Source organism: Odocoileus virginianus, chromosome 6, assembly GCF_023699985.2.
Source record: "Odocoileus virginianus isolate 20LAN1187 ecotype Illinois chromosome 6, Ovbor_1.2, whole genome shotgun sequence".
NCBI lineage: Eukaryota > Metazoa > Chordata > Mammalia > Artiodactyla > Cervidae > Odocoileus > Odocoileus virginianus.
The window spans coordinates 62,761,420-62,776,811 of NC_069679.1; the positions used below are offsets into that span (position 1 = coordinate 62,761,420).

A 15,392-nucleotide genomic window follows, 5' to 3' on the forward strand; every position below is an offset into this window, starting at 1 on the left:
GATCAAATATATTGCCAATATCCACTGGATCATAGAAAAAGCAAGAGAATTCCAGAAAAACATCTATTTCTGCTTCATTGACTATGCTAAAGTCTGATTGTGTGGATCACAACAAAATGTGGGAAATTCTTAAAGAGATGGGAATACCAGCCTTACCTGTCTCCTGATAAACCTGTATGCAAGTCAAGAAGCAACAGTTTGAACCAGACATGAAACAACTGACTGGTTCAAAATTGGGAAAAGAGTACTACAAGGCTGTGTGTTGCCACCCTGCTTATTTAACTTATATGCAGAGTGCATCAGTGAAATGCTGGACTGGATGAATCATAAGCTGGAATCAAGATTGCCAGGAGAAACATCAACAGCTCAGATATGCAGATACTACCCTAATGGCAGAAAGTAAAGAGGAACTAAAGAGCATCTTGATGAGAGTGAAAGAAGATAGTGAAAAATCTGGCTTAAAACTCAACATTCAAAAAACTAAGATCTTGGCATCCGGTCCCATCACTTCATGGCAAATACAAAGGGAAAAAATGAAAGTAGTGATAGATTTTATCTGGTGGGGGCTCCAAGAATCCACCTGCAATGCAAGAGACCCCAGTTTGATTCCTGGGTTGGGAAGATTCCCTGGAGAAGGGAAAGGCTACCCACTCCAGTATTCTGGTCTGGAGAATTCCATGGACTATAGTAGTCCATGTGGTTGCAAAGAGCTGGTCACAACTGAGAAACTTTCGCTTTCGCTTTCAAAATCCCTGCAGACGGTGACTGTAGCCATGAAATTAGAAGGCACTTGCTCCTTGGGAGAAGAACTCTGAAAAACCTAGAAAGAATATTAAAATGCAAAGACATCACTTTGCTGACAAAGGTCCACAGAGTCAAATTATGGTTTTTCCAGTAGTCATATACAGATGTGAGAGTTGGACCATAAAGAAGACTGAGCACTGAAGAATTGATGCTTTTAAACTGTGGTGTTGGAAAAGACTTGAGAGTCGCTTGCACTGTAAGGAGATCAAACCAGTCCATCCTCAAGGAAATCAACCCTGAATATTCACTGGAAGTACTGATGCTGAAGCTAGAGCTCCAATACTTTGTCCAAATGATGGGAAGAACAACTCACTGGAGAAGACCCTGATACTGGGAAAGATTGAAGGCAAAAGGAGAAGAGGGAGGCAGAGAATGAGATGGTTAGATACCATCACCGACTCAAGAAACATGAATTTGAGCAAACTCTGAGAGTAACGAAGGACAGGAAAACTTGGCATGCTGCAGTCCCTGGGATCGCAGAGTTGGACACAACTTAACAACTGAACAACAACAACAATACTATCTGTCCATCCAGTTGTTCAAGCCAAAAACATAGAGTTGTGCTTGACTCATCCCCTATCTCACATTCATTTCTAACCCATCAACAAATGTGTTGACTCTAATCTTAGCACATCTGCAATCTGCCCTCTTCCGCTGCTGGCTCCCTTGCTTAAGGTCAGAGTTGTCCTAGCTGCATTACTACTAGAACCTCTTAACTTGTTTCTCTAGTCCCCATTTCAACACAGAGCCACTAGGTCAAACAAGGGTTCTTGACCATTTTTGTTCCATGGGTCTCTCAGGAATCTAGTGACATCTATGGATATCAACTTCTTAGAATAATGTTTTCAAATTAATACAAGATTACAAATACCACTGAGACCAATCTCCCTTTGAGAGGTTTGTGATGCACAAATATGACAATGTCATTTCCCTGGCACATGGGACACCAACCACCACTGTTCACTATATACCACCTTAACCTTTCCTTTCCTTCCTGACTTCATCCACATTGAATTCACAGTCAAAGGCACCATACTATCTCATCGCTGAGTCTTTGGACATGCTGGCCTCTCTTGCATAAATCACCTTCATCTCTTCTTCACTACATTTTTCCTTCAAGATTCACTCAGCCCAATAATTCTGGAGAAAACTCTAATTTGAAAAGATACATGCACCCCAATATTTATAACAGAACTATTTACAATAGCCAAGACATGGAAATAATCTAAATGCCCATGGACAAAGGAATAGATGAAGATGTGGTACATATATACAATGGAATATTACTCATCCATTACAAAGAATGAAATAATGCCATTTTCAGCAACATGGATGGATCTGGAGATTATCAAACTACATGAAGTAAGTCAGACAAAGAAAGACAAATATGATATATTACTTATATATAGAATATAAAATATGATACAAATTAACTTATTTACAGAATAGAAATAGACTCACAGACTTTGAAAACAAACTTAAAGTAACCAAAGGGGAAGGGGGGAGTGAAAAATTAGGAGCTTAGAATTAGCAGATACAAACTACTATGCATAAAATAGATAAACAACATATATTTAAAATCTTATAACTACTATATATTCAATGTCTTATAATAACCTATGATTCAAAGAATATAAAAAAATATATACTATATTATATATATATAATCACTTTGCTGTATACCAGAAACCAATAACACAACATTATAAATCAACTATAATCTAAAAAAAAAAAATTCACTTAGCCCAGGTATCATCTCATTCAGGTACCACCTCCCTCCTCTGCTGGATATTTAACTCCTTGATGATAGGGTCCATGGCCCATTCATCTTTATATCCTTTACATAGTACCTAGCATAGAGCAAACCCTCAATAAGTCTATGCTGCACACACAAGTGAATGAATGAATTTTCTATCTCATTTGCTCAAAGAAAACCTCATATTCTACAGACATCACCTGGGATGTTTTAAAGTACCTTCCCATTGTCAAAGCAGGAAAGCATAAAAAGAAATATATGAAATTTCTACAATTCTACAAGGGAAAATCAATTAACACATAAGTATTTGTAAAATAATGGCTAGAAATATCAATATTGAGACATTTGGATGGGGGAAATGTACCACCACCAGCATGTTGAGAGGTAAGGTTAATCTTGCACTTACTTCAGCTAGTCTTGAATGTTTGTGGACCACCTCTGTTTTATTCATTGGCGTGAGCTGTTGCAAAACACTTCGGCTATTTGTCAAAGCCCGTGTCAATCGAGCAAATTTTGTCCAACCTTAAACATAAGGAAAGAAAGTCTCAGTTTTTCACACATAATGAATATAGAAGTCAATATTCTTGCTCATATTCAAGGGATCTCAGAAATAACATAAGTAATGAAAAGTTAGCACTTCATGCTAATGAAAATGCAGAACTATTGAAAAGTATCAACCTAAAGCGTTTTATTTTTACACAGACATCATCATATACTTCAAGTGCAGTTATAAGATAATAAGTAACTTTTATGTGTGATCTTTGTGTTTTGTGCAAATCTATTAATACCGTATAGTCCAAGCAGCTAGGTGTCCATAAAATTCTGTCCTCCCCCTTGCATTGTATAGGTTTGTTATTGGGAAACAGTTGCCCAGCCAGGAATGCAGTTTCCAGCATTCTGCACCTCTAGGTATGGACATGTCTCTAGTTCTCACCAATGGAATGAGAGCAAAAGTGATGTATGTCACTTCCACGCATGCAACAACTTAAGAGGCAAGTGAAACTTCTCCATACTTTCTCTCTCCTTCTGCTAGCTGTATGAACATGACAATAAGGCCCCAGGAGATGGCAAAGCCACTGAATCAGAGCACAGAAGAATGCCATATGCCAAGGATCAATTGTTTGGATTGTTATATGAGCAAGAAATAGGCTTCTATTCTGTTAAACTACTTAAGTTGGGGGGTATTTATTTTAGAAGGTAGCATTGCCATAATAAAAAGTCTTATTGTATACTTATGTGAAGATATACATACATAAGAGAATAAAGTCCAACTTCAACAAATCTCACATACTGTAGTTCACATTACACATCTCCATCTTCTTTGTAACATAGCAAAATGTTATTTCTCTCTTACTAACAATTTCACTGGTATTTAAAGATTATTTGGGGACTATATAGAATCTTTAATCGTGTTTTCTAAAAGTGTAGTAACTTTAACTTCTGAGGGGAAGGAATGTGAATTTAATAAAAAAGAAATTTCTTCCATTATTTCCATTATTAAAATCATTAATTTTTCATTATTAAGTTAATTAACTTTAAGGAAATGTCAATGAGATGTGACCAAGTGGAACAAAACCACCCAGTCTGCTCCTATCTCAATCAGCCTTTCTCTAGCTATCCAGAAAAGCTCTAATCTATTACAAACTCCAGTAAGATCATTTGATAATTTCCACGTTATTACCTTTAACTAGGGTATTCACCAAACAACTCCTTAAAAATGAAAACTCGTGATGGTCCAATGGAATGACTCTAATGAAACTGATGAAATTTCAGACAATGTGACAAAAAATGAAGGAAGAAATCCTGAGCAGACACAACCAAATGTCTTTCAAGCCACACAAGGTAGATGACATCATATTTTACTGCTATTCTTCAATCTAATTCTGGCTTCGTTTAGGCTTTATATTGGCCCATCAATTCAGCTTACTCTATGATATCAACTATTGGATTGGGGAAAAGAGCAAACTGGTACTGGTTGATAGAAGATTTTTTATTCTTTTTCATTAATGGTGCTCATTCTAGTGACTAGAATGTTAGGTTTTGGAAATTGTATGCAACCCTAAAGTTTGCCCTGTGCAATATGCTAGAGAAACAAGGAAGTACCAGATATGCCATCAACTCTTAAGAACTAAACATCAACATAAAACACTATCAAACAATCTATATCACCAACTTAGACTTTTCTTCCAAGTACTAGACCTATGTCTAATTGGCCATTGGTCACCTCTTACTCAGATGACTCTTAACATGTTCAAAACTGATCTTATCATCACCTTCTCCCCACATCTCCAACTCTGCTTTTTTCGTGGATTCTTGGTCTCAGTGAATGACTCAACAATATTTCCAGCTGTCCAAATCAGAAACTTGAGATTCACCAGCCTCCTTCACTATCACATCACACACACACACACACACACACACACACACACACACACACACATCCAATTCCTTCCATAAATATCCTAAAATTTAATCTCCTTTCTCCATCTCTAATATGTCATGTCATATATATCATCTTTCACCTGAGTTAGACAGTAGCTCCTAAAAACTTTAGTCTATATTCTGTTCTCTGACCACATATTTTCCACATTGATGCCAGAGCTCTTTCTACAGCACAAGTTTTACTATGCCCTTCTCCCATTTTAAATTCTTTAAGAGATCCCTAGAGGCCTTCAGGATAACACTGATTATCCTTGGTATATGTGTCATTTAGTCTCTGACCCTAAATATTTGCTCTGCATCCATCTCCTTCTACTTCTCATACACACTCTATACTCAAATCACTAACAAATTAAAATGACAAATTGAAAAACAAAACTAAATCCATTAGGAATTCTTTGTTCACCCTATGACATTCAATGTTTTCATGTTTTCACACGTTATAATCATGCTGCCTGCTTGAAATGCTTTTTCCCTTCCCATCATTCTGGCTAATGCTTACTGGTACCTCCAAACTCAAAGCATCCTGGGATCCACTGGAAGCTTCTTGGATGCACCCATGAGAGATGTACTATCCTTTGTGCATTCACACTACAGGATACATACCTCACATGGCACTAACAATACTAATGCAGTCATTGATAAGCATGTCAGTCACTCCCATTAAACTGCCATTCATCTCTCCATTCTCAGAACTTGGTAGAGGCTTGCCATAAAATAGACCTTTAATTGACTAACTAATCAAGTTATTTGTAACATTAAAAATAATATTTAAAAATAAGCTGCATTTTTATTATCATGAACATTAATATGAAATATTGTCACGTATTATTATCACTGGATTTTGGTTTGGTTTTTTATTTATCGGGTTAAAATGATAAGGATGTCCTCATATGACAGCAACTATATTGGCAGCAGGTATATTAAAATATTTCCTGTTGATCATTTCTCTTTCTACAGCAACTGAGTATTATAATTGCAGTGAATATTTTTAGAAACTTCCAAGTCAACATTGATTCAGTTTCCTTTCTTTTCTTTTTCTCTAGCTGAGCCACAAGTCTTGCAGGATCTTAGCTCCCTGATGAGAAATCAAACTCAGGCCCTCAACAATGAAAGCACAGAGTCCTAGCCACTGGACTGCCAAGAATTACTGCAAGTCAATCTTATACTAACTCAAAGTTGATATTTCTAAGATGAATAATGTTGCACCTATTAGTACATCTGATTATTGGATTAAAACAGAAGCTAATTTTTATTCCCTGTGTGTGATAATGGTTTGTTCAGAAAAAATTTTTAAAAATTAAAGGAGACATCAAAGGAATAAATTCAATAACACATGGGAGAATACAAATCATCAAATACCATGTGTTCACTCCTTTCCTAGGATAGTACAAAGAAGCAAATGCGGGAGGAAGGATAAACATAATAATGAATGTTTATCATCATCCTCTGATTTTCTATTTCAAGAATCATGAGTACACACTACAGTTTTTTAATGAGGAAGCAGCAGTTCCTCATTTAAACAAAAAACAACTGTGCCTGTGTTTGTGTATCTCATCATACATATGAAGTCAATGTAATCAAGAACTATTTCATCCCTTTACCTTATTTCAATGTCCTGGAGGAAGACAAAATGTTAAAACTGTGAAAATAAAACATGGTAAACAGTAGAAAGAAACAGAAAGAAAAACATTAATTCTTCATTCTGAAACTTTCACACAGTATATTCTGAAACAACCCTTAAACATAGATGAAAAGGGAGTTTACTGCATGATATGACTTTTAGGTGCCAGATTTTATTCTTTCTATCCCTGGTTGTCTAGTTCCATGACTGTCACATAGTGGGCACAAGACACATTTCTGAATGAATGAGAACATTTTAAAAAGTTCAATAGAAATTAACACGGCATCCAGATTATATGTATTAGTAGTTAAAATTAGAATATAAAGAAGCAAATCTTCTGGTTTTCTATGTTCAGCTCTTAGCAGATACTAATACAACTCTGCCTTGTGAAGGAAGGGCTTTGGGTTGGAGAAGCTAGAAAGGGTATGGTAGAGAGTTGAGGAGGAAGTGTGGAGGACTATAATTTTTCTCTTAAAATGAAAACTGGGGAGTTGCTAACAGAAAAAAAAAAAAAAAGGTGGTGACAATTGTCAAACTGACTCAGACATACTGAGAGAAGTTTAGAAGGAAATATCAATACTTGGTAAGGATTCTTCCTAGAGGAAGCAAAGGCAGTTGTCTAATCATTTAACCATTTAAGCACTTCAATATCAAAATGCTCACAGAGCTAGAAAACACAATGCAAAGCCAGGGAGTGTTTTGATTCACATACAGAGTGAAGTAAGCCAGAAAGATAAAGAACATTACAGCATACTAACACATATATATGGGATTTAGAAAGATGGTAACGATAACCCTATACGCAAAACAGAAAAAGAGACACAGATGCACAGAACAGACTTTTGGACTCTGTGGGAGAAGGCGAGGGTGGGATGTTTCGAGAGGACAGCATCAAAACATATATATTATCTAGGGTGAAACAGATCACCAGCCCAGGTTGGGTGCATGAGACAAGGGCTCGGGCCTGGTGCACTGGGAAGACCCAGAGGGAGCGGGTAGAGAGGGAGGTGGGAGAGGGGATCGGGATGGGGAATACATGTAAATCCATGGCTGATTCATGTCAATGTATGACAAAACCCACTACAATACTGTAAAGTAATTAGCCTCCAACTAATAAAAATAAATGGAAAAAAAAAAACATAAATCAAAGGGAGCAATCAAAGATGCACTCCCTAAATTGCTCAGTGATCTTTTGGTCACTCTGGTGAGAGCTTTCTTGCAGTCCTCATTTCTAAACAGCATTATTTTCTTTATGCTGTCCCTCTGTCCTCACTCTCAGCAGATTACCTTATCAAATATATTATTGAAAAAACAGAAGAGAGAAGAAACACAAAAGCCTTCAACCTCCCTTCTGTTCCCTCCATCTCAAGTTCCACCCAACCATAGTAACTGATTCTTGCCTGTACCTTTATTATCTCAGAGAATTAGGCATTTGCTCCTTTCTGATGATCATGTATATATTCTACTTACGAACATTTACGTGACTTTTAGATTTTTCACTATCACTAACAACGCCACAGTGAATTTCCTTATACCTATATACCTTTGTGCTCTTGGATACATCTGGAATTGCCCATGTGACTAAATGAATTAGTTCATTTGATCTGTCAGCAGCCCCCACTAAACAGTCAAACTTTGAAAAAGTTAAGCAGTCACACTGTCTAGGTCAGAGGGAAAAAAAGGCATATCAGCAGTTCTAACTTTCCCCAGCGATACATTTACTGATTTCACCTTTACTGAGACCTAACTGGTGTGACTGATTATTCAGCACAGTTCCCTGATGTTACTTAGATGTGGTCGATATGGGGTAATGTGAACAGACAGCTGAATATGAAGAGCCTAATACTTGCTCTATAAGTTGTTCATGGCATTATGAGAACATTTGTTCTCCTAAAAGCTTAGGATGCCAACTCCTTCTTAATAAAACATTAGTTTAGCTCTATTGGGTTGCAATTAACCTCTTTGTCATGGACTGCCTAATCTTAAAAATAAAAGGAAGTCACAGAAGCAGTTCAATCAATCTACTAGATTGCAACACAAGATTCTAATCTATAAGAAAAAAGCTTAGGTAAACAATTATACTCTTGGCCAAAGAGACTGCATGGTATAATTACTCATATTTCATCTGTTGTTTCCTCTCTAAAGAAAACCATTGGCTTCCTACAGGGGGAAAGCTGCTATTTTTGCTGTTATTTTCATTCTACAGGAACTTTTTTTGTCTCAATTATTGGCACAAAGATGCCACAACTATTTGGCACAGGATATTTCACACTGTTAAGTGTCTTGGCAGTTTTTGAATCTGTTTGAAAATACTGTACTGTATAAATGGGCAGAGATTTGAACCATCGCTTTTAGAACACATATGGATAATCAACAGAATGAATTTCTTGGCTGTAATTTTTCCCCACTGTATTATTATAAATGATGTATCAGGTACCACTGACTGGTAATCTGAGCAACAGTCCCAGGACCTCAGTATCAGAAACAAAAGATAACAAAAACACCTTTCCCTCCTTGAATTATCATCAGTAAATTCTGTTGATTCAAAACAGTACAGTCCTGTCAGAATCAGACTGTTCTCAACCTGTGCTTCATCTTTGTAGGGAAAAAGGAGAGCAGAGGGTTTAAGGTGGCCAAACCCCAATAAGTATCCACTGGAAAGGGATAAGGCAGCATGGTCCAATAGGGAGAACACTGGATTGAAAATCAGTCAGACTTTGAGTGTCAGAATCTTCAACAGCAAAATGGAGGTAATAACACTAATTTTCAGAATTATAGGAATGAGCTATAAAGAATACAAAGCTCCTGACACATATTAACTGCTTCATCAAGACTGGTTTCTTCCCCTTCAATAGTTTCTGCTACCACCCATCATGTATATATAAGTTGACATCACTCAGTGCCATTCATTTTAAAGGCAGAAATTCATCTAGAATGAAGTTTTGGTGATCATAAGATTCATTATGAAGAAGTACTACTCTCAAATTAGTTGGCTGCCATTACACTCTAGTTACCATTCCAGATACAACTTAGAAGTACAATTCACAGTCAGCCAATTTACTCATGTTTTTGACCTATATGTCTGAGTTTCTTGGTAAAAATACCAACATAAGCCAAAGGAGACTGATACCAATTTCAATGAATTTTGACACATTCTTAAAAGATATAGGCCTTTGTTCCAATCACTGCCCTTTTCCACATTAAAAAAGGTAAAATGGCCTTGTTCTAGAAATTTTTTTAAAAGTTATATCCTGGCTTTCCTATGTGTGGATTCACTTGTTTGTTCTGCATTTAAAAACACTATTTTCTATATCCCCAGCCAAGCTTTTATTATCTAAGTATTGCTTCAAATTTTTGCAAACACCTTCAACCTATTCTGTTGCAAATATCCTCAGCTCCTTGATCCCTTCTCCCTGATCCTTGAGCTCCCGGATTCTTTTCATCTTGCTCACCTAACCAAATCCCAACTCTGGTTAGATCCAACTCACCTACTTCACCATCTACACACCTTTGACTACACTAGGGTGGAGTAAACACATAATCACGCTCATAGATATGAACAAAATGTATGGTCACAAGTCTCACGCGGACCTTAGTGCTGCACTGAAAACCTGCTGAATTTCACCTTAGCCACTCACTGCTCCACTCTCTACACAACTGTTTCATACTTCCTCCTCCTCTCCCCTTCAACCCCTCCTTACCGCCTCACCATCCTTACTCTCAGCTGATAAGCATGTTTCCTCTTTTACTGAGAAAATAAGAGTAATCAGAAGAAAGCTTTCATTATATATCTTTTTTTTTTTTTCACACCACCCCTCTCCCCATTAGGATATAATGGAAGGAACTTTGTGTCTCCAAGACCTAGTTAACAGTGCCAGCACCATACTGTATGCTCAGTCAGCATGCTTGGTTGGGGAAAAATAAATAAATAAAATTAACAAAAAGAAAAAATAACTCCTAGAAGAGTCACAAAAAGGCTCAGGTTAAGTAACTCTGCTGCCCAAGGTTGAATCTAAAGTAACATTACTATATATGTAGAATCTAGAAAAATGGTACAGACGAACCTATTTTCAAGGTGGGAAGAGAGATGCAGACATAGAGAATGGACATGTGGGCATGGTGCAGGGCAGGGCAGGGTGGGATGAAGAGAGAGAGATTAGGCTTAACATATATATACCACCGTGTGTTAAATAGGTAGTTGGTGAGAAGCTTCTATAAGCACAAGTTCAGCAGGTGTTCTGTGATGATCTAGAGAGGTGAGAGGAGGCTGCGGGAGGGAGCTCCAAGAGGGAAGGGATGTATGTATGCATATGACTCATTCACTTGATCATACAGCAGAAACTAACACAAAATACAAAGCATTTATATTCCAGTAAAAAATTAAGATTGCTGCCTCCATGTTCAATGAGCTATACTCAAATCATATTGATACTCTGGTGTTATCATGAATTCTCATCTGCTCTTTCCCAAAAGTTCTATGGTCCCCTTTGCTCAAAAAGTCAAAAGATGCATTTTTGCACCAAGTTTTCAAAATATACTTTCTGATATGCTAGTTTCATAGGGACAGTAGGATGATTGCTTAATGGCATAAATATTTTAGTTCTATTGAATTTTTCATATTAAATTTACAACTCACATGAATAATAGAAAGTAGCTCATATACACCATTCACAGTTACATTGTGCAATACTTTTTTAGAAATCTGTTATGTATTTGAAAGGTGTGGAGGAGTCTCAAAATAAAAATCTATTTAAAATAAGCTCTTCCACTACAAATTCTGGTTTGGAAAGAGATATTTTACTCTAAGGTTTTCACAATGAGGCTTGATTTTCCCTATAAACTTTAATTTACAGGTCTATCAAACAGATTACTCAAAAATCAAGTGGTCTAAGTTGTCTCAAGTTTATTTAAATGGAGTTCATTTTTGTAAGAATAAAATAATGCATTCAAAAGAGAAAGAGTTCTATGAGTCTGATGAAAGGATGCAGAGAGATGGATGTAGAGGCAGATAAATGAAGAGCAATTAGCTTGAGAAATAAAGGTCAGTCTTTCAATATGAGCACCCTTTCTCCCAACCTCATTGTAAAATGCTGCCAACTTTTAGTTTCCATAAACAGATACCACCATTAATGCTCAGCAGGTCAAACCTGTGAGAAAGCGCTGTACTTTTCTTGGCCAACTTTAGCTGTGCCATGAAGTCAGTTAAAGTGAGTGAGAAAAACAATAACCATTAAATATGAAAGTTAAAAATGTATAAATATTTTTGAGGGGAAAAGTGTGGTTTTTTACTCAGTCTGGCTATCATTCATGTATGAAGGCAGGTAAAATTCATCTGAAGAATATGTTGGGTCACAAGTCATATGCCAATCATTTATCTTTTATTTTAGAATATAGCACTTTACCAAAATTTACAAACAATTTGCTGAAGCTCAATATTAAAAAAACAAACAATCCAATCAAAAAATAGGCAGAAGACAAGAATAGATATTTCTCCAGAGAAGACACACAGATGGCCAAGAGGCACATGAAAAGATGTTCAACATCACTAATTATTATAAGTGAAAAACAAATCAAAACTATAATGCTATATCACCTCACACTTGTCAGAATGACCTTCATCAAAGTCTACAAACAATAAATACAAGCAAGGGTGGGGACAAAAGGCAACTCTACCATTCTGTCAGTGGGAATGTAAATTGGTGCAGCCACTATGGAAAACAGTATGAAGATTCCTTAAAAAACTAAAGATAGAGCTACCGTATAACCCAGCAATCCCACATATATGCCTGAGCATATATCACAAGAAAAACATGGTTCAAAAGGATATGTGCACTGCGATGTTCATTGAAGCACCATTTACAATAGCCAGGACATGAAAGCTACCTAAAAGTCCATCAAGAGATGAATGAATAAAGATGTGGTATAAATATATATATATATTTGTATATATATATATATATATATGAATATAACTCAGTCATTAAAAAGAATGAAATAATGCCATCTGCAGCAACATGGATGGACCTGGAGATTATCAAAATAAATGAAGTAAGTCAACAGAGAAAGACAAACATCATAAGATATCACTTATATGCAAAATGTTTAAAAATGATACAAACAAATATATACAAAACAGAAACAGACTAACAAACTTATGGTTACCGGGGGAAAAGGTAGAGGGAGGGACAGATTGGGAGATTGTCATGTGCACATTGCTATATTTAAAATGGATACCAATAAGGACCTACTGTGTAGCATAGGGAACTCTGCCCAATACTTTGTAATAAATTAAATGGGAGAAGAATTTGAAAAAGAATAGACACGTTTATGTATAACTGAATCACTTTGCTGTACACCTGAAACTATTAATAACACAACATAATTAATCAACTCTACAAACATATCATATATCATTTTACTTTAGCATAAAATAAAAACTAAAAATATATATATGACACTTTAAGATACAGACAGCCGTGAGCTGCAGGTTTTTCATAAATATTTATTGTCAAGTTAAGGAAGTTCTCTATTCCTACTTTGCTGTGAGTTTTTATCATGAACAACTATTGGGTGTGGTGAAATGCTTTTTCTATGCCAACTGATATGATCAAATCAATTTTCTTCTTTAACCTGATATCAGTACTACGAATGATAGTGACAGGTTTTTGAATTCTGAAACATCTTTCCATGTGGAATAAATCTCACTTAGTCATTAAGTGTAATTCTTTTAACACATCCTCACAATCTATTTTTGTTGAGGACTTTTATATCTACATTCACGAGAAATGTTGGTCTGTAATATCTTTTTCTGGTTTTGGTATGATGGAACAACTGGCTTCGTAGAATGAGTAAGGAGAGTTTTCTCTACCACTGTTTTCTGGAAGAGACTATGAATTCACCAATGAAACTATCTGCACTTCTTATTTCGGAACTGTATTAATTATTAACTTATTTAATAGATATAAGACAATTCAGCTTATCTATTCCTCCTATTATGAGTTTTGGTAGTTTGTGTCTTTCAAGGAATTGGTCCATTTTAACTAAGTTATCGATTAGGTGGCTATCAAATCACCCAAAGTATTTCTTTATGTGCTTTTATGCTCATGGGATATGTAGTGATGGCCCTTCTTTAATTTCTGGTAATGGTAATTTGTGCCTTCTCCCTTTTTCTTGGTTATCCTGGCTAGAGGTTTGCTAACTTTAACATTCTTTTCCAAGAATCAGCTTTTGGGTTGCAGTGATTCTCTCTAATTTTTTTCTATTTCATTGATTTCTACTCTAAGGTTTATTACTTCTTGTCTTCAGCTTGCTTTGGTTTAAATTACTCTCCTTTGTCTAGTTGCCTAAGGTGAAAGCTTAGATATTTAGTTTCATATCTTTCTTCATTTCAAATATATGCATTTAATGATATACATTTCCCTTTAAGCACTGCTTTTACATCTCAGAAACTTGATATGTCATATTTAAATCTTCATTTAGTTCAAAATATTTTTATAATTTATCTTAAGATAAATTATAAATTTATAAATTCTTCTTTGACCCGTAGGGTACTTAGAAATCTGTTAATTTCCAAATATTTGGGGATTTTTCTACCTGTCTTCCTCTCATTGATTCCTGGCTTAACTCCATTTTGATCTGAGAACATACCTTGCAAGATTTATACTCTTTTAAAGCTTTTAAAGTTTGTTTTATGGCCAGAATATGATCTGTCTAGTGAATGTTCCACTTAATTTGAGAAGAATATGCATTCTGCTGCTGTTGAATGGAGCACCTTGAATTTCAAAACAGAGGTGCAATAAACCTAAACACTATTAGAAAACTATTCTGTTAAAAATAATATTACAATATATCCTAAACTTCCTAGATACCAGGTCTACAAGTAAAATCAGAGCAACAGATAGTACAAGTTGAAAAGTGAATACTTTATTTGAACTTCTAGGATATGATTTTGTATACACATTTTCAGAAATAGTCACAATGAATTGCTCTCTGTCATACTTTAAATGATCTGCACTTCATAAAATTTTCCTCTTGCAATTTGATCCTAAACAGAAACTGAGCATACATACACATACATGAGTGTACATATATGATATACACACACACACACACACACACACACACACACATATATATATACACATGTAATTTTTCTCTGATTATGATTACAGTTGAAAAGATTAAAATTGCTATGCCAATTTTTTTAAGAGGTAAAAAAATTCAATGTTTGCTAAATGTAAAGAAAACATTCCATTTTTAGTCTCCTAAGAGATAATTAAAAATACCATTTCATAAAAACTTCTTCTAGGGTATTTAAAATTCTTCATTTATATGGCATCAGTTTCTAATTTAAAAATAATTAGAATAAAATGAGAGTAAATTACATATAAAAGGGGATAGACGCACATACCACTCACTAATGTCTTCTATAGTAGTCTCTCTGAATATTATAGTCAATAAGACTCAAATCAGAATGTTTGCATTTTACCAGCCACTTTCTGGATGACAAAATTGTTCACATAATTAAACAACATCTACCCAAGAGAATCTACAACAACGAAGTAAAGGAAGAAAAGTAGCCTGAAAAAGTCAGCTATTCACGCTCTAATCAATATAACAAAATTCAATCAACTAATCAACTGTGCTCCAGTAGGACTTCACCAAACAAACCCACAAGCTGTTATACTTTTTGTTTCTAAGTCTCAGTATGATAGAAGTTGTTGAAATTCCCATATTGATTCAAAATTTATAATGCTCCGTGAAATCTCT

At 35.5% G+C, this 15,392-nt stretch overlaps 1 protein-coding gene across 1 annotated transcript in view; it reads right to left on the reverse strand.

Annotated features, from left to right (window-relative positions):
• Positions 1-15,392, reverse strand: part of KCNH5 (potassium voltage-gated channel subfamily H member 5) — a 367,441-nt gene that overhangs the window by 305,319 nt on the left and 46,730 nt on the right. Inside the window, exon 5 of the mRNA XM_070469447.1 lies at positions 2,967-3,082. Within this exon, the coding sequence (XP_070325548.1) occupies positions 2,967-3,082 (116 nt within the window). The remainder of the gene's footprint in view (positions 1-2,966; positions 3,083-15,392) is intronic.